We start from the raw sequence: 23,912 nt of genomic DNA, 5'->3' as shown, positions 1-23,912 counted from the left end.
TTTTTTTTTAAAATATAGCCCCGCCGTGTACCGCGGGTTAAATTCTAGTGTATGCTACATTTCTGAAAATGAGTCAAGCAATTTGTATCAATTTTTAAAATTTAAATCACAATATAGTGATATACTGTCTGCAGGGAAAAAATGTTTTTTTTTTCTTCATATTAATGATGAAATGATTAAATTTTTAGGAACAGATCTAATCAAACATATTCAGTCTAAATAGATCTAATCAAACAAAATCTAGTCTAAATAAATCCAAGTAATTTATGGTCTAAAAATTACCTACAACGAGTTAAAAAGGTTTATAACAGGAGAGTAAATGTAAATTTACAGATTATGAGGCCAATTTACATAATTGATTTATTCCAAAATTGACAATTTGTAAAAAACAATGCAAGTCCACGTGAAAGAATCCGATTGGAACATTCATGAGGAGGCATTTAGCTCCTTAGAAGATTTGTTTTCATCAACAGAGGAGAGATCATTGGAGCGTTGAGACAGAGAAGAATCCTCATCGCTTGTGTCCAAGACAAACATTGGTTGTGTTGGCTTAGGAAGATCCGTTGTTGAAGTCAGCATTGACATAACTTGTTTGATGTTTGGTCTATCAATAGCTTGATGCTGAACACAGAGCAGACCAATATGAACACATCTTCCGGCTTCAACTGAATTAACTAAATCAGAATCAGCAAGATCTTGGTCCAGTAGATTCACTGCCCCGGTTTCGCTCCAAGAGTCCCATGCCTGTTACAACAAATAAAAAACCGTAAGAATTTAGAATCAAATTTAGACCTTGCAAGTGATTAAGATAGATTCTTACATATGAAAGAAGGTTTTTGTTATCTTTTCCATAGCTGAAACTTGAAATCTCCTTGCCGGTGATGATTTCGAGCATCAGAACTCCGAAGCTGTAAATGTCGGATTTTTCAGAGAACGTCCCAGTCCAAGCATACTCGGGAGACATGTATCCTCTGTTCATATCATACAGTAGTTAGTCAAGTTGATTCTAATAAACATGAAAGACTTTTAGTTGAGCATGTGATAAGAATGGTACTGGTTACTTACAAAGTGCCTACGACACTGCCAGTGCTGTCTTGATGTTGATTTCCATGAAACATCCGAGCCAATCCAAAATCCGATATTTTTGGGTTCATTTTCTCATCCAAAAGAATATTGCTGACCTTCAGATCGCGGTGTACAACTCTGAGGAATGAGTCACGATGGAGATAGAGAAGTCCACGAGCAATTCCTTGAATGATATTGAATCTCATATGCCAATCAATCTCAAGCTTTTTCTTCAAATCTGTTGGCAAAAAGTATCACACACAGAGAGTATAGCAGAAACCGATCAGTATAAAGAACTCTCTATATTCATGATAGGAGAAAAGCAAGAAGGGACTTACCAAATATAAAAATATCAAGGCTTTTGTTCACCACATATTCGTAGACCAATAGCTTCTCTTCTCCATCGATGCAGCATCCCAAAAGCCGAAGCAAGTTTCTGTGTTGTAATTTCGAGATGAGTTTTATCTCGTTCATGAACTCCTCTGTGCCCTGTACAGAGCTGCTAGAAAGACGTTTTACTGCTATTTCCTTTCCGTCCTGAAGCTTCCCCTGAATGCATCATAGTTGCAAACAGTTATATAAAGAACAATGAATATCAGAATGGAGAAGAGAAAAATAAAAGGAACCATATCTCTTACCTTATAAACTGTCCCGAACCCACCCTGACCAAGTTTATTTAACACGCTGAACTTATTCGTGGCAGTTTGGAGGTCATGAATCTCAAAGAAATTTAAACCTGAGACATCTTGTGACTGCAAATCACTCTTCCAAGAGCCTTCTACATTATCTTTGGATACAAGAATAGAACCTACGAGTTACAAGTATCCATGTGTTAGTTTAGAATTTCTAAAAGTTGATGCATTGAGCTAAGCTTAGATAGACATCAGCGATTTGGGCTCTCACTAGTTTGTTTTACTCTGTATTTCCAACACCCATATGAAACAAGCACCAAAATCAAGCAAACAGAGAGGCTGAGAGTGCCAATAGTGATAATCTTGATTCGCTTTCTTCCAGCTGAAAAGGTCACAAAAACCTAAACTGTAAACCACACTGTTACCCAAAAAGAACATTGTAAAAATTTAAGAAATTATATGATGTGAGTAAAAATAAGAAAAGCTCTTTGTGATGGCTTACTCAATTCAGAATGTGCAAGACGAAGGGAAAGAGTCTCTCCTCCGGCAATAAATTTCACCGTGTCCAATAGCTCCCGGTTCCACACCAAACATCCTATTCCACTGACATAGGAAAAGGCTGTGCAAGAACAGTTCCTGAGACAGCCTTGGTGGCATTCTTCTTCATTGCTAAAGCTTGCTAATTCGTAAGAATCCGGAGGCTTTATGTTGGATACATGATAGAAGACGTCTCTGTCCTTGCCCTGCGTTTCTACAGAAGAATTTCCTTGACAAGATAAGTTTGTGCGTCTCACACATCCACGACTCCAATTCCCACTTCTCCACTCCTCATCTGATTTTGGTTCGAACCCTTTTAAGCATTGGCACATTGGAGTACCGGATCTCACACACAAGCCATAAGGTCCACATCTACCATAGAGATCACACGAGCTTAGCGGACCCTCAAAGTGCTTGATCCAGTCAGTTCCATTATTCCGTTGAATCCTCAATGATCCCTGTGAGGTTAACTTGATGTACGACAAATTGAAATTTCTTAAAACACAAAAAGCGAAAACTCCTGTGCCGTTGACTACATCTTGGACCATTCCCAATGGATTCACATATGATTCATCCATTTCTGGTATCCCAGTGAACCTTGTTCCCGCCCATGGACCGCTTCTCCAATAGGGTGACGAGCCTTTCCTTATAACGCCTTGCGAGGGTACTTGTGGTGTAATCTCAGCTACAAACTCCCCAGGCGATGGATCAGTCTCACTTTTCCAAGAGGTCAGCACACGTTTCTTGTTGTTAGGAATATCATACATCAGAGATGTAAGAGGTAGCATAGTATCACCAAGATGCTCAGAACTTTGCCACAAATAATTTCCAGTAACATTATCTACGACGACAAGATCTCCGGTGTCTAAAAGCTCGGCACGACACTTATTAGATGTGGGATCTCCTCCAGCTGACCACACAGGATCTTGTTTGCCATCAAGCAAGATAAGACTTCCATTGCTGCTGATTGTGAGATTCGCCGTGGGGCTCGAGACTGGTTTTTCTCTGTTAGCCACCCAAACAATAACCCGAGGAGCGACTTTCTTGAACCAGATTCCAACATACTGATTTCCAGAATTGTTAGAACTGAAGAAGCCAAGCTCATATGCTCCACCAGGAGAGCTCAGAGTTTGTCCTACAGACAAAGGACTTGATGTGGTTATAGCTGCATAGCAACAACTTGAAAATATAGTTGTTATCAAGAGGAAGCATGCAACAATAAGCATCTTGAGATTTCAGTGTAAGAACAAAAAAAAAAAAATTGGTGAACTAAAAGAATATAGTTTCATGTATAAACGGTAAAAACTAATGGGGTTTGCTTCTACTTAAGACACCTAAAGTTGACCAAGCTTCAAGATCACAATACTTGACTTATTCAAAGTTCAGCTCTCTCTCTCTCTCTCTATCTATCTGGTGCAATAATGCAATATGCTCCTTTCTAATATTAAACAGAATAAACAATAATACTTTGAAACATTCCAATTGCATTAAGTCTAAAAAGAAGTCAACTTTTTCTCCAACTCTGAAAAATATTTTGAAGCTTTCACACTTGTCATTTTCCATGAAAGAGATTAACACAAAATCAGGACCCATTTGCAGAAGTTACCTGGATGTTACATAAGCTTTCCATTTCTCGAATAATCTCCTAAGAATGATTATGACAAAACCACCTTCAGATAAACCAGCTTGAATAACACAGTACAAAAAATTTAGTTTGCCTACAATTCTCTCAATTAAGAGATTTCAATGTACCTACTTTCTCGAGTCGCTTCAATATGTCTCTTTGGTAAATCTGTTGGAAAAAAAAAAAACCGCACGAAGTCAAAATATGGGAAAGTTAAATCTCAGTCAGTCATTTCGTCGAACACATTCAGTGCATATCTTATTGTAGTAGCGGTCAAACCTTGATTAGTGAAGACTAATCAAACTCTTAAAACTAATTGTGATTGATCATGCTGAGATCATTTGGGTATAAGCGATTCGATCCAAAGTCGCCGACTTTAGCTGAGAAACACACAATCTTTGATGACGCAAACAAAAGACAACAACTTTAGAGAGAACATATTTCAAAGGCCGTGAGAAACAAGCCACATTCTCGATACAACGAGTCAAAGTCTCGTGCCCTAGGACTTTGTGCCGTACTATTGAAGTAATATCTCTGTCTCTATCCCTCGTGCATAAAAAATTAAATGCTTTTTGTTTTGCTCTTCTACTGAAAACAAGATCACTTTTCTTGAATATTAAAACCTCAAAAATGTCCAAAAAAAATGACTTTATATTAGTACCAAATATCACAACAATTTACATTAATTTCATCTGGTGATTATTGCTTTTATCGACCAACTATAGCAGTTTGTGTTATATTATTCACAGAATATATAGTCTTAGACTCTGAATCACTCTCTTGGACCTGCATTGCGAATACCGGCTGTTTTGGTTTCGGAAGATCCATTGTGGTAGTAAGCATTGACATTACTTGTCCAATGTTGGGTCTATTCCCAGCTTGTTGTTGAATACAGAGCAAACTAATCTGAACACATCTCGCTACTTCGGATTCAGAACCCGAGCTAGAAATTTCTTGATCCAATAGATCCGCTCCACCGCTTTCGCACCAAGAATCCCATGCCTTGAAATTCGATGAACACAATCCTATTAGAAATTCATACTCAAATTCAAGGAGGATAGAGAGGGAAATTGGCTTACATATTCAAGAAGAGTTTTGCCTTCCTCTCCAATGGTGAAACTTGAAATCCTCTTGCCGGTTATGATTTCCAGTAGCAGAACTCCAAATGCATAGATGTCTGATTTCTCAGAGAACATGCCTGTCCATGCATACTCTGGAGACATGTATCCTCTGTTCATTTTAACAAAAGTTCCTCAGGTTAACTATATAAGCAAGTAAAGGTTTGTTATGTATGTACAGAGGAGGTAGAGATACATACAGCGTTCCAACAACCCTTCGCGTGTTGGCTTGATGTTGGGTTCCTTGAAACATCCGCGCCAATCCAAAATCTGATATTTTTGGGTTCATTTCCTCGTCTAAAAGGATGTTGCTGACCTTCATATCTCGGTGTACAACCCTGAGACATGAGTCGCGGTGAAGATAAAGAAGTCCACAAGCAATACCTTGAATGATTTCAAACCGCTTGGGCCAATCAAGCTCAAGCTTTTTCGTCGAATCTAGTCAAATTAAAACAGATTGGTCAGCTAAACAGATAAACAAGGTTACAAGAGTTCCACATGATGAAAATAATTGGAAAGAGTTAGAGAAAGGCACAATAAGGGACAGACCGAAGATAAAGGTATTCAGGCTTTTGTTCGCCATAAACTCATAAATCAATAGCTTTTCTTCTCCTTCAATGCAACATCCCAAAAGGCGGACCAAGTTTCTGTGTTGGAGTTTCGAGATGAGTATTATTTCATTCATGAACTCCTCTAGACCCTGTCCAGAGGTGCTCGAAAGGCGTTTTATGGCTATTTCCTTCCCATCTTGTAGCTTTCCCTGGATACACAGTTGGAGATAGACATATGGTGAACAAGGAGGATGAGAAAAGAAAAAGAGCAGATAAAGCACGATAAATTTTACCTTATACACTGGACCGAAGCCACCTTGACCTAGCTTATTTTCGATGCTAAAGTTATTGGTGATAGTTAATATGGTTTGCATATCAAAGAAATTTACATCTTGTGGTTTCAGTTGTTCCTTCCATGCATCTTGTGAAGTCTCCACCGGTATAGGAGTTGAATCTATGATTTACAAGTATCCAAGAGTCAGTACTAAATTTTAAGAAAATTAGCATTCCAAGGCTAAACTAAAGAAGTTGAAAGACAGGAAAACAGAGAAAGAAGGGCTACTAAGCATTTCAGTGTGTCACCATTTTGTTTCGCTTTGTATCTCCAAAACCAACAAGAGGCAAAAACCAAGATCATGAAGACAGAAATGCTGACAGTGCTAGCAACAATAATCTTCGTTCGATTGCTTCCAGCTGAGAGATGCACCAGAAAATTAAACTGTAAACCAAGCTGCAGCAAACTAGAACATCACAAAGAAACTCGAAAAAAAATTAGAAGTACTTAATGCTCAGTTTCATGCCGTACCTAACTCAGAACGTGCAAGACGAATTGAAAGTGTTTCTCCTCCAGCAACAAACTGCGTTACATCCATAAGCTCTTGATTCCACACTAAGCATCCAATTTGTTCAATATAGGCAAATGCCGTGCAAGAACAGTTTCCAAGACAACGCTGTTGGCAATCCTCTTCATTGATCAAACTTACATATTCATAAAAGTCTGGAGGCTTTACATTTGCAACAATGTCGAAGACGTCTCCATTATTGGCTTGTGTTGTTGCAGAAGAGTTCACATTACAAGATAAGTTTGTTCTTCTCATACAACCACCGGTCCAGTTCCTTCTATTCCACTCCTCATCTGATTTTGGAACAAAGCCTTTCAAGCATTCACACTTTGGGGGATTAGATCTCACACACAACCCAAAAGGTCCGCATGTATTATAAACATCACATGAGCTTACAGGGGCCTCCAAGTCAGTAACCCAACCAGAGCCATTATTCCAAATGATCTTTAACGATCCCGCTGATGTGAGCGTAGTGTATGACAGGTTCGAATTTCTTCGTTCTAATGAATAAGTCAAAAATCCTGTGCCGGCTGCAACATCTTGGGAAATGTCGAATTTGCTTACATGTAATCCATCCATTTCTGGTATGCCAGTGAACCTTACCCTTGCCCATGGACCGCCTCTCCAGTAAGGCCTGGATCCTCTCATTATAAAGCCTTGCGGAGGTACTTGTGTCGTAAGCTCAGCTACGAATTCTCCAGGTGAAGGATCGGTGGGACTTTTCCAAGAAGATAAGACACGTTTCTTGTTATTCGGAACATCATACATCACAGATGATTCAAGTAACATAGTATCACCAAGATGCTCAAAACTGTGCCATAAGTTTCTTTCTGAAACTCCATCAATGAGAACAAGATTTCCGTTTTCTAAAAGCTCAGCACGAATCTCGTTAGAAGGGAAAGTTTCTCCTATTGACCAAACAAGATCTTGTTCTCCCTCAACCAAGATAAGGCTCCCATTGCTGTTGATAGTCAGATTCGCCGCGTTGTTTGTCACTGGCTTATCTCTGTTAGCCACCCAGACAACGACCCGAGGGGTGATGTTCTTGAACCAGACCCCAACATACTGATTCCGAGAGTTGTTTGGACTGAAGAACCCTAACTCATAAGTTCCATTAGGGGAGCTCAGAGTTTGTCCTATTGACAAAGGACTTGCTCTGGTTATAGCTGCAAAGGCACAACTTGGGAATATGATTAGCAAGAAGAGCAACAAAGCAAAGAAAACAATACCAATCTTTCCCATACGATATGCAAGAGCTCTTCTAAAGATTTGAATGTATGAATCTTTATAAAGTCAAATGCAATAATAACAGAAGAAACAAAATATAAAACCTCTTGGCTGGTATATCTATGGAGAGGGACTACTAATTTATATTATTATTATAACTAGTAAGCCATCGTGACCGCAATATAAAATAGAAAAATCATAGACCTCGTTGACCACTAGAGTCACATTCTCTCCCTCCATTCACATGGTGACACCAAATTACAAGTCAAAAAACAAAATATTTTACTAGTTGTATATTCCATGTCGCTTCAGCAGATAACTTTGAATATTCCCATCTCTGGGCCTTAACCATAAATAAAGCCAACAACTTTTTCTCATAACCAATCCACATTTTCTAGGAAAGTAACAGAAAGACAAAAACAAAACATTTTACTTGCAGCTAAAACTTTCTCCATTTTCTAGAAAAGTAACAAGAGCACAAGAACGTTTTTGCAACATTTTACTTGCAGCTAAAACTTCTATTTCCTATGAAATTAATCAAATTTGGAAGAAAAAAAAACCAACACAAGGACTTTTCAATTGATTGGCAAAGAAATTACCCTGATATGAAATCGAAAGAAGCAACAGACTTTGGATTTAAGACAAGCTTACCTGAAGAAGAGAGCAAAGTTCTAGATCCGATTTCCTATAGTGGAGGTATGACTTTTCATGGGCGGCTTCAAATATTGGCCCCCACTGCCCAAACTTTGAATTTTAAATTCTCGTTCACGCATTTCACCGAACACATTTAGTGCATAACCTAAACGTTCCATCGTTTAAAGTAACAGCGATTTCGACTACCAAGAAAAAAATATAGCGGATAATCCAAATCTAACCATCTGGGCATCGACGCTTGTAACCAAAGTCGAAGACTTTCCATCTATATGACCTTAAAAAATGCGGAGAAGAGAATGCCAGAGAAGACGACAGACACAATCAACTTAATAACAATATTATAGCGAATATTATTATTATGACGAGCTTGTGTCAACGAAATCTTTGGGGATTTATGAGATCACATGCTTAAGAAAAATAAAGTGAGATATCAAAATCTTAAGCTTTAAATGTTCATGAATTTACAAGTATATACTACTTCTGTACTGAGATATCAAAATCTTAAGCTTTAAATGTTCATGAATTTACAAGTATATACTACTTCTGTACTGAGATAACAAGATCCTTAGGCTTATCTTCCTTGGATCATAGATTGTGTTATCTCATTTCCAGATAAGAAATCTTGAGATTTAGACATTGGCATATCGTTTAGAGTATGCACTGCAAATATTGGCTGCTTTGGTACCGGAAGATCTGTTGTTGAAGTAATCATCGATAGTACTTGAAGAGTGTTGGGTCTGTCAACGGCTTCGTGTTGAACACAGAGCAGACCAATCTGAACACATCTCGCAACTTCGAATGCTTGACATGTATCAGTAAGATCTCTGTCCAGAAGATTTGATCCCCCGGTCTCGCACCAAGAATCCCATGTCTAAAGAATAAGAAGTGTTTAGAAACGGAGATGGAGAAGTGTATGCATTTGATGAGAATTAGATTGTTATAACAGTAAATGTTTCACTTACATATGCAAGAAGGCCTTTGCTTTCATCACCATAGATGAACCGTGAAATTCTCTTTCCGCTGATGATTTCCAACATCAGAACACCGAAGCTATAGATATCAGACTTCTCAGAGAACAACCCTGCCCATGCATACTCGGGAGACATATATCCTCTGTTCAAATATCAAATAGTTTCACCAAAATGTTAATATATAAGACTATACAATAAATCCTTTTTAAGAATGTTGTTGAGGACAGATTCTTACAGAGTTCCTACAACTCTGCGAGTGTTGTCTTGATATTGGGTTCCCTGAAACATCCGAGCCAATCCAAAATCCGATATTTTTGGGATCATTTTCTCGTCCAGAAGAATGTTGCTGACCTTCAGGTCTCGGTGAATTACCCTGAGGCGTGAGTCACGGTGGAGATAGAGAAGTCCACGCGCAATACCTTGAATGATATTAAATCTCTTTGGCCAATCAAGCTCGAACTTTAGAGTTGAATCTAGCCGATAAAATAGAACAGATTAGTGCCCGCAACACATAAAAAATATCTCATAAGATGGAAGGAAAAGGAAAAACGAGAGATTATATGGAATAAAGAACATACCAAATATAAAAATATCGAGACTTTTGTTCACCATGAACTCATAAATCAATAGCTTCTCTTCTCCGTCGATGCAGTATCCCAAAAGCCGAACCAAGTTTCTATGTTGTAATTTTGAGATCAGTGTTATTTCATTCATGAACTCCTCTGTACCCTGACCGGAGCTACTAGCAAGGCGTTTAACAGCTATTTCCTTCCCATCTACCAACTCTCCCTAAATAAAAAGTTGCATATAGTTAGATATCTAAAAACAAAACAAAAAAGTACATGATAGAAAAGAAAAGAAGCAAATAAAACAGACTGTCACACACCTTGTAAACTGGACCAAATCCACCTTGACCAAGTTTATTTGAAGGACTGAAGTTATTGGTGGCAGTTCGTATGGTATGCATCGCAAAGAAGTTTACGCCTGAGACATCTTGTGGTTCCATATCATTCTTCCATGCATCTTGTGAAGTGTCAAAGACAACAAAAGTTAGTTCTACGAGTAAGATATGTGCATGTAGTATTGCTTGATTTGTAGCGGTTTAACATCCAAAGGCTTAACGTCAAGATTTGACAGATCATAGACCAATTAGTATAAAATTGATTAAGACGAAAGTATGTATATATAGAAGTTCTTTTACTACGGTTTGGTTACAGAGTTATGGAAAATAGTGACAAGAAGAGAAAGTAACAAAGAGAGAGAGATAAAGCTGCTAAGTTTTTCAGTCTCTTACCATTTTGTTTCGCTCTGTATCTCCACAACATAATTGCAGCAAATACCAAGATAAAAAAAATGGAAAGGCTGACAGTAGTGCCTACAATAATCTTCCTTCGACTGCTTCCAGCTGAGATATACACCAGAAAATGAAAACTTCAAAACCATGATGCTACAGAACAGTATAAAGAAAGTTGAAATATCAAATGTAACAAGAAAATTATGCTGAGAGGTGAGAAGAAATGTGTTTAATCCTTACCCAATTCTGAACTTGCAAGACGAACGAAGAGAATCTCTCCGCTAGACAAAAATTGAACTGTGTCTACCAGCTCCCCTTTCCATACCAAGCATCCAATTCCACTAATATAGGCAAAGGCTGTGCAAGAGCAGTTGCCTAGACAACCCTGGTAGCACTGTTCTGCATTGAGAAAGCTTGCAAATTGATGCAGATCCGGAGTCTTTACATCGGTCATACGATAGAAGATGTCTGTGTCTTTGCCTTCTGCTTTCATAGAAGAGCTTGCCTGGCAAGATAATTTTGTACGCCTCACACACCCACTTGTCCAGTTTTGTTTTCCCCACTCCTCATTAGACTTTGGTACAAACCCTTTCAAGCATTCACACTTTGGGGGATTAGATCTCACACACAAACCATAAGGCCCACATCTACCATATAGATCGCATGGGTTCTCTGGGAGAGACAAGTGAAGCTTCCAGTTTTTTCCATCATCCCAGAGGATCTTCATTTGCCCATCTGGTGTTAGCGTAACATACGACAGATTATAGTTTCTTAAAGTGGAATAAGAGAACGATCCTGTGCCGGCTGCTAGATCCTGGACAACACTGAATGGACTTACATATGATGCATCAATACCAGATATCCCAGAGAATCTTGTTTTTGCCCATGGACCACATCTCCAGTAAGGTAGTGAGCCTCTTCTTATAAGGCCTTGTGCGGGGATTTGTGGTGTAATCTCCAACGAGAACTCCCCAGGCGACGGATCGCTGTAACTTTTCCATGTAGTCAACACACGCTTCTTGCCATTAGAAGTATCGTACATCAACGATGACTGAGGCAGCATAGTATTACCAAGATGCTCGAAGCTTTGCCATAATATATTCCCTGAAACATCATCAATTACAACAAAATTTCCCGTGTCTAAGAGCTCCGCATGACATTTGCTGGATGTGAAAGCTTTTCCTGTTGACCAAATAACATCTTGTTTCCCATCAAGCAAGATCAGACTCCCATTGCTGCTGATAGTGAGATTTGCTGCAGAGCTTGTAACTGGCGTTTCTCTGTTAGCCACCCACACAATTACCCGAGGAACAATCTTCTTGAACCAGATGCCAACATACTGATTCCTGGTATTATTAGGACTGAAGAAGCCTAACTCATAAAATCCACCAGGAGAACTCAGAGTTTGTCCTATTGACAAAGGACTTGATGTGTTTATAGCTGCAAAGCCACAAGTTGGGAATATGATTAGTAAAAGCAAGAAAGCAAATAAAACCATACCCATTTTTCTCCTATCTCTCTGCAATATAACTTGAGTATGAGCAAAACTTCATGGGGATAAAGTGAGCATTGAGACCAAGAGAAAAACAATAAGTACTTCCGTTAAACGTATCATGAGATAATAAATATATAGATCTTGGTTCACACTACTTCTTTGAATATTAAGTACTAAAATTATACCCTATTGACCAGCAAAAGAGAGAGAAACAAAAAAAGTAAAATAATAGACGACCTTGACGAAGAATCTCCCAATCTTACTGTCCACAGAAAATAACGTGTGGTACTCATAAGTCAACTTTCTAGTTTCTACTACGCCAAGAAGTTTTGAGCTTTTGCATTCTTCGAGAAGGACAATACAAAACTGAAAATTACTGACAAACGTTTCGCAAGTTGCAAAGTTAAGATCCAAAAACCTAGAAAACCAACAAAAACCAAAAGACCAACAACGAATAGAACGATAAAACAAATTTAAATTCTCGTTCAGGCATTTCATCGAACATATTCAGTGCATAATCCAGACGAGCCAGATTCAAAGTAAACTTCCAATATCGCAGGACTTTGTAGAAACGGAGACAGAGACAGTGACGACGACGACTCAGAAAAATATGTGCTTGTAGCCAAAAGTTGCAAACTTTGACCAGAAGAAGCATAAATGACCTAGAACGCAAGCGATAACGAAACCAATACCTCAAAAATTCAAATTCATCGATTTTAAATTCCACTGTTAAATAAATTAGTAGTATCAAATCAATATAACAGACAACGAAACATTGGAGACTCATGACCGACCACATGGACAACAAAGCACAAACTCTTTTATTAATAAGTGTTCACAAAAAAAAAAAAAAAAAAAAAAAAAAAAACACTAATAAAAAAGTAAGAGAAAATATTTTTAAAAAGGTGTTGAATATGATGAAACCAGATTGCAAAGTTGATCACTTTAATTTTACAGGAACAGAACCCACACTTCAATTTCGAACAAATTTTGATCACACATAGTTTCTTTAACGCCCTTGGATCACAGATTGTGTCATCTCATTGACGGTGATCAAATCATTAGACGTAGAGTCGTCATCTCTAGAGTGCACTGCAAACGTGGGTTGTTTTGGTAATGGAAGATCTGCTGTTGTGGTGAGCATAGACATCAACTCAAGTGTGTTTGGTCTGTCTGCAGGTTGGTGTTGTACACAGAGAAGACCAATTTGCACACATCTCCCAACTTCGGCTGGAAGAGAAGAATCGGAGAGAGCTTGATCAAGAAGATCAACTCCTTTGGTTTCACACCAAGATTCCCATGCCTATTGTTTAGTTTCATATCTTAAGAATATATATATATTTTTTTTGAATGTAATGTTAAATTATATTCAAGAAAAAAATAACAGTTTTTGGGTACATAGTTATGCAAATGTGTGCTGAAAAGCTTAAAAACTAGGGATACATGGATTTGGACTTAGTGTCTTGATGCAAACCAAGCTTGTAGGCTTGAGTTGAATCTTTGATCGCCCGCCGCCCGAATTGCAGAGAGTTTGTTACGAATCTGTTTCTCAATCCAGATTGCAAGTTGTGTCGCTGAAGTCGGATGCTCGCCATGCCTCCTCCCATTGCGCTCTCTCCATATAGAGTGGATTGCTATTTGAAAACTGTAACGTACGAAAAAGGTGTGAATCTTGTCCAGCGGAGGCTTTGAGATGCAGGTGACTATTTCCCGCCAATCCGTAGAGAAGTGACGTTGAAGTAGGGGCTGCATAAGCATTCTCCAGATTTCTGACGAGTAGCTACACGTAAAGAACAGGTGATCCCTTGTCTCCAAGTGGTTTTGGCATAAAACACAAGTAGACATTGAACCCGGGCTCCAAGTCTGCACTCGGTCGCCTGTTATTAAACGATTCTTCATAGCAAGCCAAGTGCAAAAGGAGTATTTTGGTGTCGCATGAGTGAATCATACTCCTTTGTACCAAGCCACTGTGTTTGATATTGTCCGAGTGTGGTTCCACGTATCCTTAGTAGAGAAGGAGGCTTTGTAGGAATCGCCTTTCCCTTTCCACAAGAATATGTCATCCACTGATAAATCTCTTCCTTGCCATTTCGACTCCAAGGCCTGTTCAATTAGGTTCAGATTGTCCACACGATGTCTTCTTCTTCTCCGATTTCTCCACGCCTCAGCTAAGGTGGCAGTCCTTTGAATACCCATATCTATGAGACCTCGCAAGCCCGTCATATCCATCAAACACCCTAGGTTAGACCAGTTGTCGTACCAGAATGAGATCAAGGAACCATTACGAACTTCACATTTACAAAAATTTTTAGCCACTGCTCTGTATTTCAAGAGTTTTCTCCATATCCACGACCCTGCACTCGTAGTCTCTCGGATGGACCAGAACGATTCCCGACGCAGCAAATAAGTTGTGACCCATTTGACCCACAGTGATGGACCATTTGAGATTATTCTCCATATAAGTTTCAGACAACAAACATCATTTGCTTCCTTTAAAGATTTCAGACCTAAACCTCCTTCTTGCTTCGGTTTACAAACGTCCTCCCATGAGACTTTGGCTTTATTTGTGTTCAGTTCGGGTCCCGACCAAAGGAAAGCAGAGCAGAGCTTATCGATGTCTCTAATACATTCTCGTGGCAATCGAAAGGCTGCCAACCAAAAGTTTGCTGTACTCCATAAAACCGAACTTATCAGATTCAGCCTACCCGCATAAGATAGACTCTTTGATGTCCATGTGCTAATTCGCTTTTTTTTATCTTTTCCAGCAGAGGCTGGTAATCTGCTTTGGAAAGCCTCTTGGTGACTAGAGGAAGACCCAAGTATCTCACCGGGAGAGTGCATATCTTAAGAATATTAGAGCAAGAAGCTTTTTGAGACCTTAGGAAAACCATAAGTGTTTAACTTACATATGCAAGAACAGTTTTTCCCTCTTCGCTGATTGAGATCTTCTCTCCGATGATGATTTCTAACAGTAGAACTCCAAAACTGTAGATGTCTGATTTCTCAGAGAACACCCCAGTCCATGCATACTCGGGAGCCATATATCCTCTGTGCAAACATCAAAAATAATTTCACCTATATGAATTATCATGACTATGAATCTTGTAGAGAATGTTTTCGTTCGAAGAATGGTTCTTACAGAGTTCCTACAACGCTGCGAGTGTTGTCCTGATATTGGGTTCCCTGATACATCCGAGCCAATCCGAAATCTGATATTTTTGGGATCATTTTCTCGTCCAGTAGAATGTTGCTGACCTTCAGGTCTCGGTGAATTACCCTGAGGCGTGAGTCACGGTGGAGATAGAGAAGTCCACGCGCAACACCTTGATAATGTTGAACCTCTTTGGCCAATCAATCTCAAACTTTAGAGTTGAATCTAGCCAATAAGATAGGGCAGATTAGTGATAGTAATGACAAGGACACATTCTATATTTCTCATATGATGGAAGAACGAAGAGCTCAATGGAATAGAGGACTGACCAAACAGGAAAACGTCGAGGCTTTTGTTCACCAAATACTCATAAATTAGTTTCTCTTCTCCTTTGATGCAGCATCTCAAAAGCCGAACCAAGTTTTTATGTTGCAGTTTGGATATTAGTCTTATTTCATTCATGAACTCATCTGTACCCTGTCCAGAGCTGCTAGAAAGGCGTTTAACGGCGATTTCCTTCCCATCTACCAACTTTCCCTGGAAGAATAGTTTCACATAGTCATCTATAGAAGAAAAAAATACAGAATAGGAAAAAAAAAAGGTAAATAGAACATAATTATACATTACCTTATATACTGGACCAAATCCACCTTGTCCAAGTTTATTTGAGGAATTGAAGTTATTGGTGGAAGTACGTATGGTATGCATATCAAAGAAATTTACGCCTGAGACATCTTGTGGTTCCATATCCTTCGCCCATGCATCTTGTGAACTGTGGATGAACATAGGATTTGGTTCTACGAGTAACAAGTGGTCATGTATTAGTGCTTAATTTGTAGCAGTTTAGCATCCAAGTATTGACTTTCAATATAAGTGAACATATTAACCCTTAGGACATCTTAAACAGACCAATAGACTTTCCAAATGAACTGTCTACCTGAGAGGCTGACACTGTACCTTGGGTCACAACTTAAGAATTCTAGAAATGTGGTATGTATCAGATGAAGAGGAAGAGATTCATTTGCTTCGGATTTGGTTACAGAGTTAGATGAAAAAAGAGACAATGAAAGAGAGTGAGATACACCAAAATGCATGTGTCTCACCTTTTTGTTTTGTTCTGTATTTGCAGAACTTATATGCGGCAAAGACCAATATCACGAAAATGGAAAGGCTCACAGTAGTACCTACAATAATCTTTGTTCGACTGCTTCCAGCTGGTATAATCACAGAAAACAAAAAGTTTAAACCATGCTGCTAGAGAGAAAAAAAAAAACCATCACATATAGAGAAAGTTGAAAGTTCAAATGTAATAAGTAAACAATAATCATTATACCCAATTCTGAACTTGCAAGACGAAGGGAGAGAGATTCCCCATCAGACAAAAATTGAACTGTGTCTACCAGCTCCCGGTTTCATACCAAGCATCCACTAATATAAGCAAAGGCTGTGCAGGAGCAGTTGCCTAGACAATTTTGGTAGCACTGTTCTGCATTGAGAAAGCCTGCTAATTGGTACAGATCTGGAGTCTTAACGCGGGTTATATGGTAGAAGCTGTCAGTGTCTTTGCCTTGTGTTTTTGTAGAAGAATTCATCTGGCAAGATAATTGTGTACGTCTCACACACCCACTTGTCCAATTCCCTTTTTTCCACTCGTCATCTGACTTTGGTACAAACCCTTTCAAGCATATGCACTTTGGGTTTCTGGATCTCACACACAAACCAAAAGGACCACAAGCACGATATAGATCACATGAGCTTGTTGGAGCCTCAAAGTGAAGCTTCCAACTTTTCCCATCATTCCAGAGGATCTTCATTTTTCCCTCTGATGTTAGCGTTACATACGATAATTTATAGTTCCTTAACATGGAATAAGAAAAGGATGCTGTGCCCTTTGCTACATCTTGGACAACAGTGAATGGACTTACATATGATGCATCAATTCCAGGTATCCCAGAGAATCTTGTTTTTGCCCATGGACCACTTCTCCAGTAGGGCGATGAGCCTCTCCTTATAAGGCCTTGTGGGGGGACTTGTGGCGTAAACTCCAGTGAGAATTCCCCAGGCGATGGATCGCTGTTACTTCTCCATGAGGTCAACACACGATTCAGTCCACGGGGAATATCATAAGCCACCGAAGACTGAGGCATCATAGTATTACCAAGATTTTCAAAGCTTTTCCATAAAGTTTTTCCGGAAATATCGTCAATTACAACAAGATTTCCGGTGTCTAAAAGCTCAGCATGACACTTGTTGGATGTGAAAGCCTCTCCTGTTGACCAAATCACATCTTGTTTACCATCGAGCAAGATCAGACTCCCATTGCTGCTGATAGTTAGATTCGCCGCAGTTTTTGTGACTGGCTTATCTCTGTTAGCCACCCAGACAACGACCTGAGGAATGATGTTCTTGAACCAGATCCCAACATACTGATTCCGAGAATTATTAGGAGTGAAGAAGCCTAACTCATAAACTCCATCAGGGGAGCTCAGAGTTTGTCCTATTGACAAAGGACTTGATGTGTTTATATCTGCATTGCCACAAGTTGGAAATATAATTAGCAAGAGCGAACAAGCAAATAAAACCATACCCATGTTTACTTCTAATTGTCTGCAAAATTCTTTGTGGAAGTTTGAACATATGAGCAAAACGTTACGTAGATGAACAGAGATACATGAGACCAAAGGCATAAAGACCTTCATGTTATCCTCTATATCTTAAGCATTCCACTATTTTGATTATATTTTCTTCTGTCAAAGAGAATAATTATAACAATAATCTAAACATAAGTATTAAACTAGTATGTATTGACAGCCTTGACCGAGAAGTTCCATGTTACTCTTCCTTAAAGACAGAATCTAGTAAATGAGTTTTGTTTTTTCTTCATGTTGGTCTCTCATAAGTCAAACCAACACAGCAATTAAGTTTGCAGCTTTTTCATGTTCCAAAAGACATAACAAATTTAGAAATTGCTTTCAAAAGTTTAAGCTTTATTTAAAATGAAAACTGTAAAATGAAGATCTAAAGACCTAGAAAGATGCTCACCTGAAACACTGTTCGTGTTTAAACATAACACCAACTCCTAGTGGCCAGCGTTTGAAACTTTGTGTGTCGTTCAGGCATTTCATCGAACATGTAGAGTGCGTATCCAAAGCATATCTTGGCATGTAACGCATGTTGCCCGGACCTAAACTCTTGAGACAGATAGTTACACGCGAAAGTACCGATTAATGCAACTCCCACAATCTGAGCTTAACTACATGTAGTCAAAGTAGCCGACTTTAATAGTGAACATAAATGTAGATAATCGCAAGAACAAGACAATTCATTATTGAGATCATATGTATTACTGATTTGTACCTTTGTACATTTCAATTAGGCATTTCATCGAACACTTAATGGTGCGTAATCCTAACAATGCAAGACATAAGATTCAAAGGCTTGCTAATGTCACAGTTCTTCAAGTCTCGACCTGGGTTTAACTACTTCTAGTCAAAGTTGCCGACTTTAACTGAAACAAAACACCAATACGGCCAAATAGATTCCAAGCTCAAGAACACACTCAAGTGAATGATGTACATAGTCTCAACGAAGAAGAGATTCACAAGACATGTTTAGAAAACTCTTTAAACATGCCTTTTGCATAATTTTGAATGTAATTTTCTCAATTTACATGATGACATCATCTAAGAAAATAATCCCTTCTACAATTTCCATCACACATTTGTTGTTCAACGTCCTTGGATTACAGACTCTGTCATCTCATTGACAGAATCATTATACGGTGATTCGTCATTTCTAGTGTGCACTACAAATGTGGGTTGTTTTGGCAGAGGAAGATCTGATGTTGTGGTAAGCATAGACAGCAGCTCAAGTGTGTTTGGTCTGTCTGCAGGCTCGTGTTGAACACAAAGCAAACCAATCTGGACACACCTTCCAACTTCAGATGGGTGACAAGAATCAGCAAGAGCTTGGTCCAAAAGATTAACTCCTCGGGTTTCACACCAACATTCCCATGCCTGTTATTTAGTTTCAGATCTTAAGAATACAAGAGGAACAAACCTTTTGCAACCTCTGCAAATGCATGAAAACATAAAGAGTCTTACTTACATATGCAAGAAGTGCTTTTCCTTCCTCGCCATAGCTGAACCTTGAGATCTTCTCTCCGCTGATGATTTCTAGCAGTAGAACTCCGAAGCTATAGATGTCTGATTTCTCAGAGAATACGCCAGTCCATGCATACTCAGGAGACATATATCCTCTGTTCAAAAATCAAATAGTTTCACCCAGTTTAGTATATGACTATCAATCTAGGTTTAATATGTTATCAAAGAATGGTTCTTACAGAGTTCCGACAACCCTGCGAGTTTTGTCCTGATATTGGGTTCCCTGAAACATCCGAGCCAACCCAAAATCTGATATTTTCGGGTTCATTTTCTCGTCCAGAAGAATGTTGCTGACCTTCAGGTCTCTGTGAATTACTCTGAGGCGCGAGTCACGATGGAGATAGAGAAGTCCACGCGCAATACCTTGAATGATATCAAATCTCTTTGGCCAATCTATCTTAAGCCTTTTTCTTGAATCTAAGAAAAAACACCGTGTAAAAACTATCAAACAAGCAGTTCCACATAGAGAGAGGAAAGCTACAAGAAAGAGGCAAGATGTGACCCACCAAAGACAATAGTATCAAGGCTTTTGTTTTTCATAAACTCATAAATCAATAGCTTTTCTATTCCTTCGACGCAGCATCCCAAAACCCGGACTAAGTTTCTGTGTTGGAGTTTTGAGATAAGTACTATTTCATTCATGAACTCCTGTTTGCCCTGCCCAGAGCTGCTAGAAAGGCGTTTTACCGCAATTTCCCTTCCATCTTGCAGTTTTCCCTGAAACAAGATGCAAATGTCATCTTGAGAGTTGAGAAAAGACAGAAAAAGAGTGAAGAGGATAAAACGTTTCTCGCCTTGTAAACGGAACCAAATCCACCATGTCCGAGTTTGTTTGATAGACTGAAATTATTGGTGGCAGTTTGTATGGTATTCATCTCAAAAAATTCTAAACCTGGGACGTCTTGTGATTGCAGATCATTCCTCCATGCATCCTCTGATATATGAGCTGATATTTGGGTTAGACTTTGTGAGTTAGTGCCAAGTGAGCATATTAAGAGTTTTTAAAACAAGCCCAAACCAATGTACCGAAGAGAACATATATAAGTCCATCAGTTTAGTGTAGGTTTGTTGTAGTTGAAAAAAAACACATTTTTATCTTACGATAATCACAAACGTGAAAGAGCAATTTTATTGACAATCAAATGAATAGATGAACAATGAGAGAGTGTTCGATAGCATCAATATGTTACCGTGATGTTTTACTCTGCATCTCCAGAAACCAAACGCAGCAAAGCCCAAGATCACAAAGAGGGTAAGGCTCACTGTACTAGCAACAATGGTCAGCTTGTGCTTATTTACATCTGAGGAATTTAGGACAAGAATTAAACAATAAGACATGCTTCTATCGAAAACATCAATATCAGTGAAGTAGAAGATATAATTGAAAAAGATACAGAAGTTCGTTGAATTATCTTCTAAGACATACCTAGCTCAGAATGTGCAAGACGAATGGAAAGAAGTTCTCCTCCTGTAGAAAATTGCATTGTGTCCATTAGGTCCTTGCTCCACATTAAGCACCCTATTCCAGGAATGTAAGCGAAGGCCAAGCAAGAACAATTGTGCAGGCAACTTTGGTGGCATCCTTCAGCATCCACAGAATTTGTATATTCGTAAAAGTCTGGAGGTTTTAGGTTGGGAACAGTATGGAAGACGTTTGCATCTTTGCCAGTAGAGTTTCCTTGACAATGTAGTTCAGTACGCCTCGCACAACCACTAGTCCAGTTTCCTCTTTTCCAATCCTCAATCGATTTAGGAACAAAACCTTTGAAGCATTTACACTTTGGAGGATCTGAGATAACACAAAAACCAAAAGGTCCACATACACCATAAATATCACATGAATTGGCTGGACCCTCGTAGCTTGATTTCCAGTCCATTCCATTATACCGTAACACCTTCATTGCTCCCTCTGATGTTAAAGTTATACGTGAAAGTTTGTAGTCTCTTTCAAAATACGAAAAGTATCCAGACCCATTTACATCCTGATGTAGGCTGAATGGACTTGTGTATGATTCATCCATTTGTGGTATCCCGGTGAACCTTGTTTTAGCCCATGGACCGGTTCTATAATAAGGGACCGACCCTCTCATAACAAACCCCTGTGATGGCACTTGAGGTGTGATCTGAACCCAAAAGTCACCAGGCGATGGATCAGTATAACTTTTCCAAGACCTTAACCCTCGCTTCTCACCAGTGGCAAGATTATACATCATAGTTGACGTAGGGAGCAGAGTGTTACCAAGATGCTCGAAGCTTTCCCATTGAGTTCTTCCCGAAACTTTGTCTTTGACAATTAGATTTCCATAGTCTGAAAGCTCTGCACGAGACCCGTTAGATGCAATAGTTTGTCCGCTGGACCAAACAACACCATGTTTGCCATTAATTAATAGAAGACTTCCATTGCTGCTGATAACTAGATTTGCCGCAGAGTCTGTAACAGGCTTTTCTCTATTGGCCACCCACACAACAACCCTGGGAATGACACCCTTGAACCAGATTCCGACATACTGATTTTGGGAGTTACTAAAACTGAAGAATCCCAGTTCATAAACTCCATTAGAGGAGCTGAGAGTTTGTCCTATTGACAAAGGACTCTCTTTTGTTATCTCTGCATAGCTAAAACTTACAAATAAGAGCAACACGATCCTTTTCTTCCCCATGTGTTTTCCCTTTTCTCTCTAATAACTAAAAAGCGAACATACACAAGACCAAGAAAGCCAAGGGAAAAAGAAAAAAAAAAACTCAAGGACTTTTCTTTTGATAAAGATGTGTTTTTTTCTTTCTTCCAGGGACTTGTGAGAAGTATTTTCAAGAACCTATAAACAATGTTGACCTGACCGCACTAATGTTCCAAAATTCTGCATGATCAACTTAAACCTCATTTGTCAAGGGTAACGTAATTGCCACAAACAAAGTCCAACTTTTTACCCAGTCAATAACGCAACATTATCATTTTCATGACGAGAACCAGTGAAAGATAGGCACCTACACTCTCCACCAATCAAAAGATGAGAATATTTTTCAAGTCAGAACGCATTGCTTGACCATGATCTTGCCAGCTCTTTGAATCCAGTACACTCTTGCATCAATAGAAAGATTCGCCGGAAGAGCTTTCTTTTCTTGAACTGGAGACTACGTGAATTCTCGTTCAGGCATTTCATCGAACAGTTGTAATGCATAATCAGAACGTTCTAATCTACCGTAATGACGTTTGACCCTTATGCCCAATCTACACATTGGAAGAATGTATGGTCATCTCCAACGCCAAACTGTTTTTTGTCCAAAATAGCTGACTTCAACAGTCAACATTGGTGTGCAAGTGTCACCAGAGGGAAGACGATCCATTCTACAATTTCGGATTGCAAACCAAACTCGATTCTGAATCGAACCAAAAATAAAATTAAAAACCAAACCAAACAAGATCCGAAGTTAAAAATTCGGTTCGTTCGTATTTCCCAATATTGAAAGATCCGAAATCCGAATGGCCACGAAATACTAGGTCTCACTGGGCCGATTTGAGTTAAAAGCCCATACAGCCCAGTATAAAATCTTATCTTCCCCAAACTCTTTCAACGATTTTGATTTTGAATTTGAAAAGAAGCGGAAGCGAGAGCAAGAGCGAGATTTAGAGATGGAGGATTCAGGTGCGATTCTATGTCAGATCTCCATTTTCAAGGACATGCTTGATCAGGTTTCCCTCTTCTTCTTCCTCTTCACTGGTTTGGTTTGGTTTCTTGTCTTTAGCTTAATTTGAGCTGTGATCGAATGAAACAGGTCAATCGGGAAATCGAAGCGAACATTCAAGTGACGCGAGAGATCGAATCACATATCGGAAATTGTTCTGAGATGGAATCTTCTCTATCTGTTAAAGAAGCTGAGCTTACTAAATCGTTCATTGCTTCTCAGTTCGAGATCAGCGGTTTGATCTCTGTAACAGGTTTTTGAATTTGATTTATGATTATGTGTTGTTAAAATTCACATTCACATGTTAAATCTCGATCACTATGTTTTTTTTTTTCTTAAAGCTGATTCAAGAAACTCTCTGAAGCTACTGGAGGATGATATTTGTCGCCTGAGAAATGAGCACAGTGAGCTAATTACAAGGCTAACCGAGAAGCGGTAATCATCGATTGCATTGTAAACAAGCATTTGTGTTCTAGAGCATTTATTTAATAAAAATTTGATAATGGAATTGTGTACACAGGGAAGGGTTTGTGAAGATGTGTTTTGGATTCCAAAGGGAGATTGAAGACAGTGAATTTAGGAGTTTATTGTCGGAGAAGGAGTTTCTAGAAAACGAAGTTCGGATTTTGGAGAAGAAAAACATGGATGTGAAGAACTCTATTTCGGCTTACATGGAAGATGAAATGAGGAATCTATTATCTGATTAGTGTTTCTGGAATATGATACTTTTTAGCGACTGGATTGGAATGTAAGTACTACTACTAGTGTCACTTGATCTTTAACCAAACAAAGAAGAAAAGTTCTTTTGGCTCAGGTTGAAAACATCGCAAGACTGGTTTGAGACTAAACAGTATGAACAAGTCGGATTAATCGACATGATCATTGGGGCACCTGATCTTTAACC

General features: G+C 38.9%; 6 protein-coding genes across 9 annotated transcripts; 1 reads left to right on the top strand and 5 right to left on the bottom strand.

The window, feature by feature from the left end:
- Positions 1 to 263: 263 nt before the first annotated feature.
- Positions 264 to 4,351, bottom strand: LOC9322617 (G-type lectin S-receptor-like serine/threonine-protein kinase At1g61360). Of its 2 annotated transcripts, XM_021034382.1 has the most exons (9): positions 3,991 to 4,351; positions 3,841 to 3,879; positions 2,200 to 3,399; positions 1,969 to 2,079; positions 1,704 to 1,873; positions 1,404 to 1,614; positions 1,066 to 1,303; positions 821 to 971; positions 264 to 744 (listed from the first exon to the last, which is right to left on the bottom strand). In XM_021034382.1, the coding sequence occupies exons 3-9, from the start codon at positions 3,020 to 3,022 to the stop codon at positions 427 to 429; spliced, it is 2,022 nt and encodes a 673-aa protein (XP_020890041.1). In that variant the 5' UTR covers positions 3,023 to 3,399; positions 3,841 to 3,879; positions 3,991 to 4,351; the 3' UTR covers positions 264 to 426. The 2 variants fall into 2 exon arrangements, with proteins under 2 accessions (XP_020890041.1, XP_020890040.1); XM_021034381.1 differs by lacking the exons at positions 3,841 to 3,879; positions 3,991 to 4,351 and having other exon boundaries at positions 2,200 to 3,798.
- A 136-nt stretch (positions 4,352 to 4,487) lies between these two features.
- Positions 4,488 to 8,559, bottom strand: LOC9322616 (G-type lectin S-receptor-like serine/threonine-protein kinase At1g61370). The gene is made up of 7 exons (XM_002886504.2): positions 6,333 to 8,559; positions 6,110 to 6,220; positions 5,821 to 5,981; positions 5,526 to 5,736; positions 5,177 to 5,414; positions 4,938 to 5,088; positions 4,488 to 4,860 (listed from the first exon to the last, which is right to left on the bottom strand). The coding sequence occupies exons 1-7, from the start codon at positions 7,609 to 7,611 to the stop codon at positions 4,567 to 4,569; spliced, it is 2,445 nt and encodes an 814-aa protein (XP_002886550.1). The 5' UTR covers positions 7,612 to 8,559; the 3' UTR covers positions 4,488 to 4,566.
- A 119-nt stretch (positions 8,560 to 8,678) lies between these two features.
- Positions 8,679 to 12,228, bottom strand: LOC9322615 (G-type lectin S-receptor-like serine/threonine-protein kinase SD1-29). Its single transcript, XM_021034387.1, has 7 exons — positions 10,756 to 12,228; positions 10,516 to 10,626; positions 10,108 to 10,244; positions 9,800 to 10,010; positions 9,457 to 9,694; positions 9,213 to 9,363; positions 8,679 to 9,121 (listed from the first exon to the last, which is right to left on the bottom strand). The coding sequence occupies exons 1-7, from the start codon at positions 12,017 to 12,019 to the stop codon at positions 8,822 to 8,824; spliced, it is 2,412 nt and encodes an 803-aa protein (XP_020890046.1). The 5' UTR covers positions 12,020 to 12,228; the 3' UTR covers positions 8,679 to 8,821.
- Positions 12,229 to 12,871: 643 nt separating this feature from the next.
- Positions 12,872 to 18,070, bottom strand: LOC9322614 (G-type lectin S-receptor-like serine/threonine-protein kinase At1g61390). The gene is given in 8 exon segments (XM_021034482.1): positions 12,872 to 13,313; positions 14,917 to 15,058; positions 15,150 to 15,339; positions 15,342 to 15,386; positions 15,491 to 15,698; positions 15,789 to 15,958; positions 16,265 to 16,375; positions 16,495 to 18,070. Coding segments are annotated over 8 exon segments (2,526 nt in total). The 5' UTR covers positions 17,861 to 18,070; the 3' UTR covers positions 12,872 to 13,019.
- Positions 18,071 to 18,670: 600 nt separating this feature from the next.
- LOC9324152 (G-type lectin S-receptor-like serine/threonine-protein kinase At1g61440) lies at positions 18,671 to 22,698 on the bottom strand. 3 transcript variants are annotated; one of them, XM_021034391.1, is made up of 7 exons: positions 20,751 to 22,698; positions 20,515 to 20,625; positions 20,119 to 20,270; positions 19,831 to 20,041; positions 19,504 to 19,741; positions 19,269 to 19,419; positions 18,671 to 19,177 (listed from the first exon to the last, which is right to left on the bottom strand). In XM_021034391.1, the coding sequence occupies exons 1-7, from the start codon at positions 21,982 to 21,984 to the stop codon at positions 18,890 to 18,892; spliced, it is 2,385 nt and encodes a 794-aa protein (XP_020890050.1). In that variant the 5' UTR covers positions 21,985 to 22,698; the 3' UTR covers positions 18,671 to 18,889. The 3 variants fall into 3 exon arrangements, with proteins under 3 accessions (XP_020890050.1, XP_020890051.1, XP_020890052.1); XM_021034392.1 differs by having other exon boundaries at positions 20,119 to 20,258; XM_021034393.1 differs by having other exon boundaries at positions 19,504 to 19,765; positions 20,751 to 22,001.
- A 33-nt stretch (positions 22,699 to 22,731) lies between these two features.
- LOC9322613 lies at positions 22,732 to 23,821 on the top strand. The gene is made up of 4 exons (XM_021034465.1): positions 22,732 to 23,015; positions 23,099 to 23,261; positions 23,350 to 23,443; positions 23,529 to 23,821. Exons 1-4 carry the CDS (start codon positions 22,956 to 22,958, stop codon positions 23,713 to 23,715), a joined length of 504 nt encoding a protein of 167 aa, XP_020890124.1. The 5' UTR covers positions 22,732 to 22,955; the 3' UTR covers positions 23,716 to 23,821.
- The last annotated feature ends 91 nt before the right edge of the window (positions 23,822 to 23,912 follow it).

The sequence above is a fragment of the Arabidopsis lyrata genome (assembly GCF_000004255.2).
Source record: "Arabidopsis lyrata subsp. lyrata unplaced genomic scaffold ARALYscaffold_2, whole genome shotgun sequence".
NCBI lineage: Eukaryota > Viridiplantae > Streptophyta > Magnoliopsida > Brassicales > Brassicaceae > Arabidopsis > Arabidopsis lyrata.
This window is presented reverse-complemented; position numbering and strand designations above follow the sequence as displayed.

Coding starts and splice junctions, on each gene's coding strand:
- LOC9322617 (XM_021034381.1), bottom strand. CDS start 3,460: ATGCTTATTGTTGCATGCTTCCTCTTGATAACAACTATATTTTCAAGT. Junction 1,874..1,968: donor ATACAGAGTAAAACAAACTA/GTGAGAGCCCAA, acceptor TGTAACTCGTAG/GTTCTATTCTTGTATCCAAA. Junction 1,615..1,703: donor GGTTCGGGACAGTTTATAAG/GTAAGAGATATG, acceptor TGATGCATTCAG/GGGAAGCTTCAGGACGGAAA.
- LOC9322616 (XM_002886504.2), bottom strand. CDS start 7,611: ATGGGAAAGATTGGTATTGTTTTCTTTGCTTTGTTGCTCTTCTTGCTA. Junction 5,982..6,109: donor ATACAAAGCGAAACAAAATG/GTGACACACTGA, acceptor TGTAAATCATAG/ATTCAACTCCTATACCGGTG. Junction 4,861..4,937: donor GCAAAACTCTTCTTGAATAT/GTAAGCCAATTT, acceptor TCGAATTTCAAG/GCATGGGATTCTTGGTGCGA.
- LOC9322615 (XM_021034387.1), bottom strand. CDS start 12,019: ATGGGTATGGTTTTATTTGCTTTCTTGCTTTTACTAATCATATTCCCA. Junction 10,627..10,755: donor TCTTGCAAGTTCAGAATTGG/GTAAGGATTAAA, acceptor TGTATATCTCAG/CTGGAAGCAGTCGAAGGAAG. Junction 9,695..9,799: donor TCTCGATATTTTTATATTTG/GTATGTTCTTTA, acceptor TTTATCGGCTAG/ATTCAACTCTAAAGTTCGAG.
- LOC9324152 (XM_021034393.1), bottom strand. CDS start 21,984: ATGGGGAAGAAAAGGATCGTGTTGCTCTTATTTGTAAGTTTTAGCTAT. Junction 19,766..19,830: donor CCTTGATACTATTGTCTTTG/GTGGGTCACATC, acceptor CTTGTTTGATAG/TTTTTACACGGTGTTTTTTC. Junction 19,420..19,503: donor CGCAGGGTTGTCGGAACTCT/GTAAGAACCATT, acceptor ATTTTTGAACAG/AGGATATATGTCTCCTGAGT.
- LOC9322613 (XM_021034465.1), top strand. CDS start 22,956: ATGGAGGATTCAGGTGCGATTCTATGTCAGATCTCCATTTTCAAGGAC. Junction 23,262..23,349: donor CGGTTTGATCTCTGTAACAG/GTTTTTGAATTT, acceptor TTTTTCTTAAAG/CTGATTCAAGAAACTCTCTG. Junction 23,444..23,528: donor ACAAGGCTAACCGAGAAGCG/GTAATCATCGAT, acceptor TTGTGTACACAG/GGAAGGGTTTGTGAAGATGT.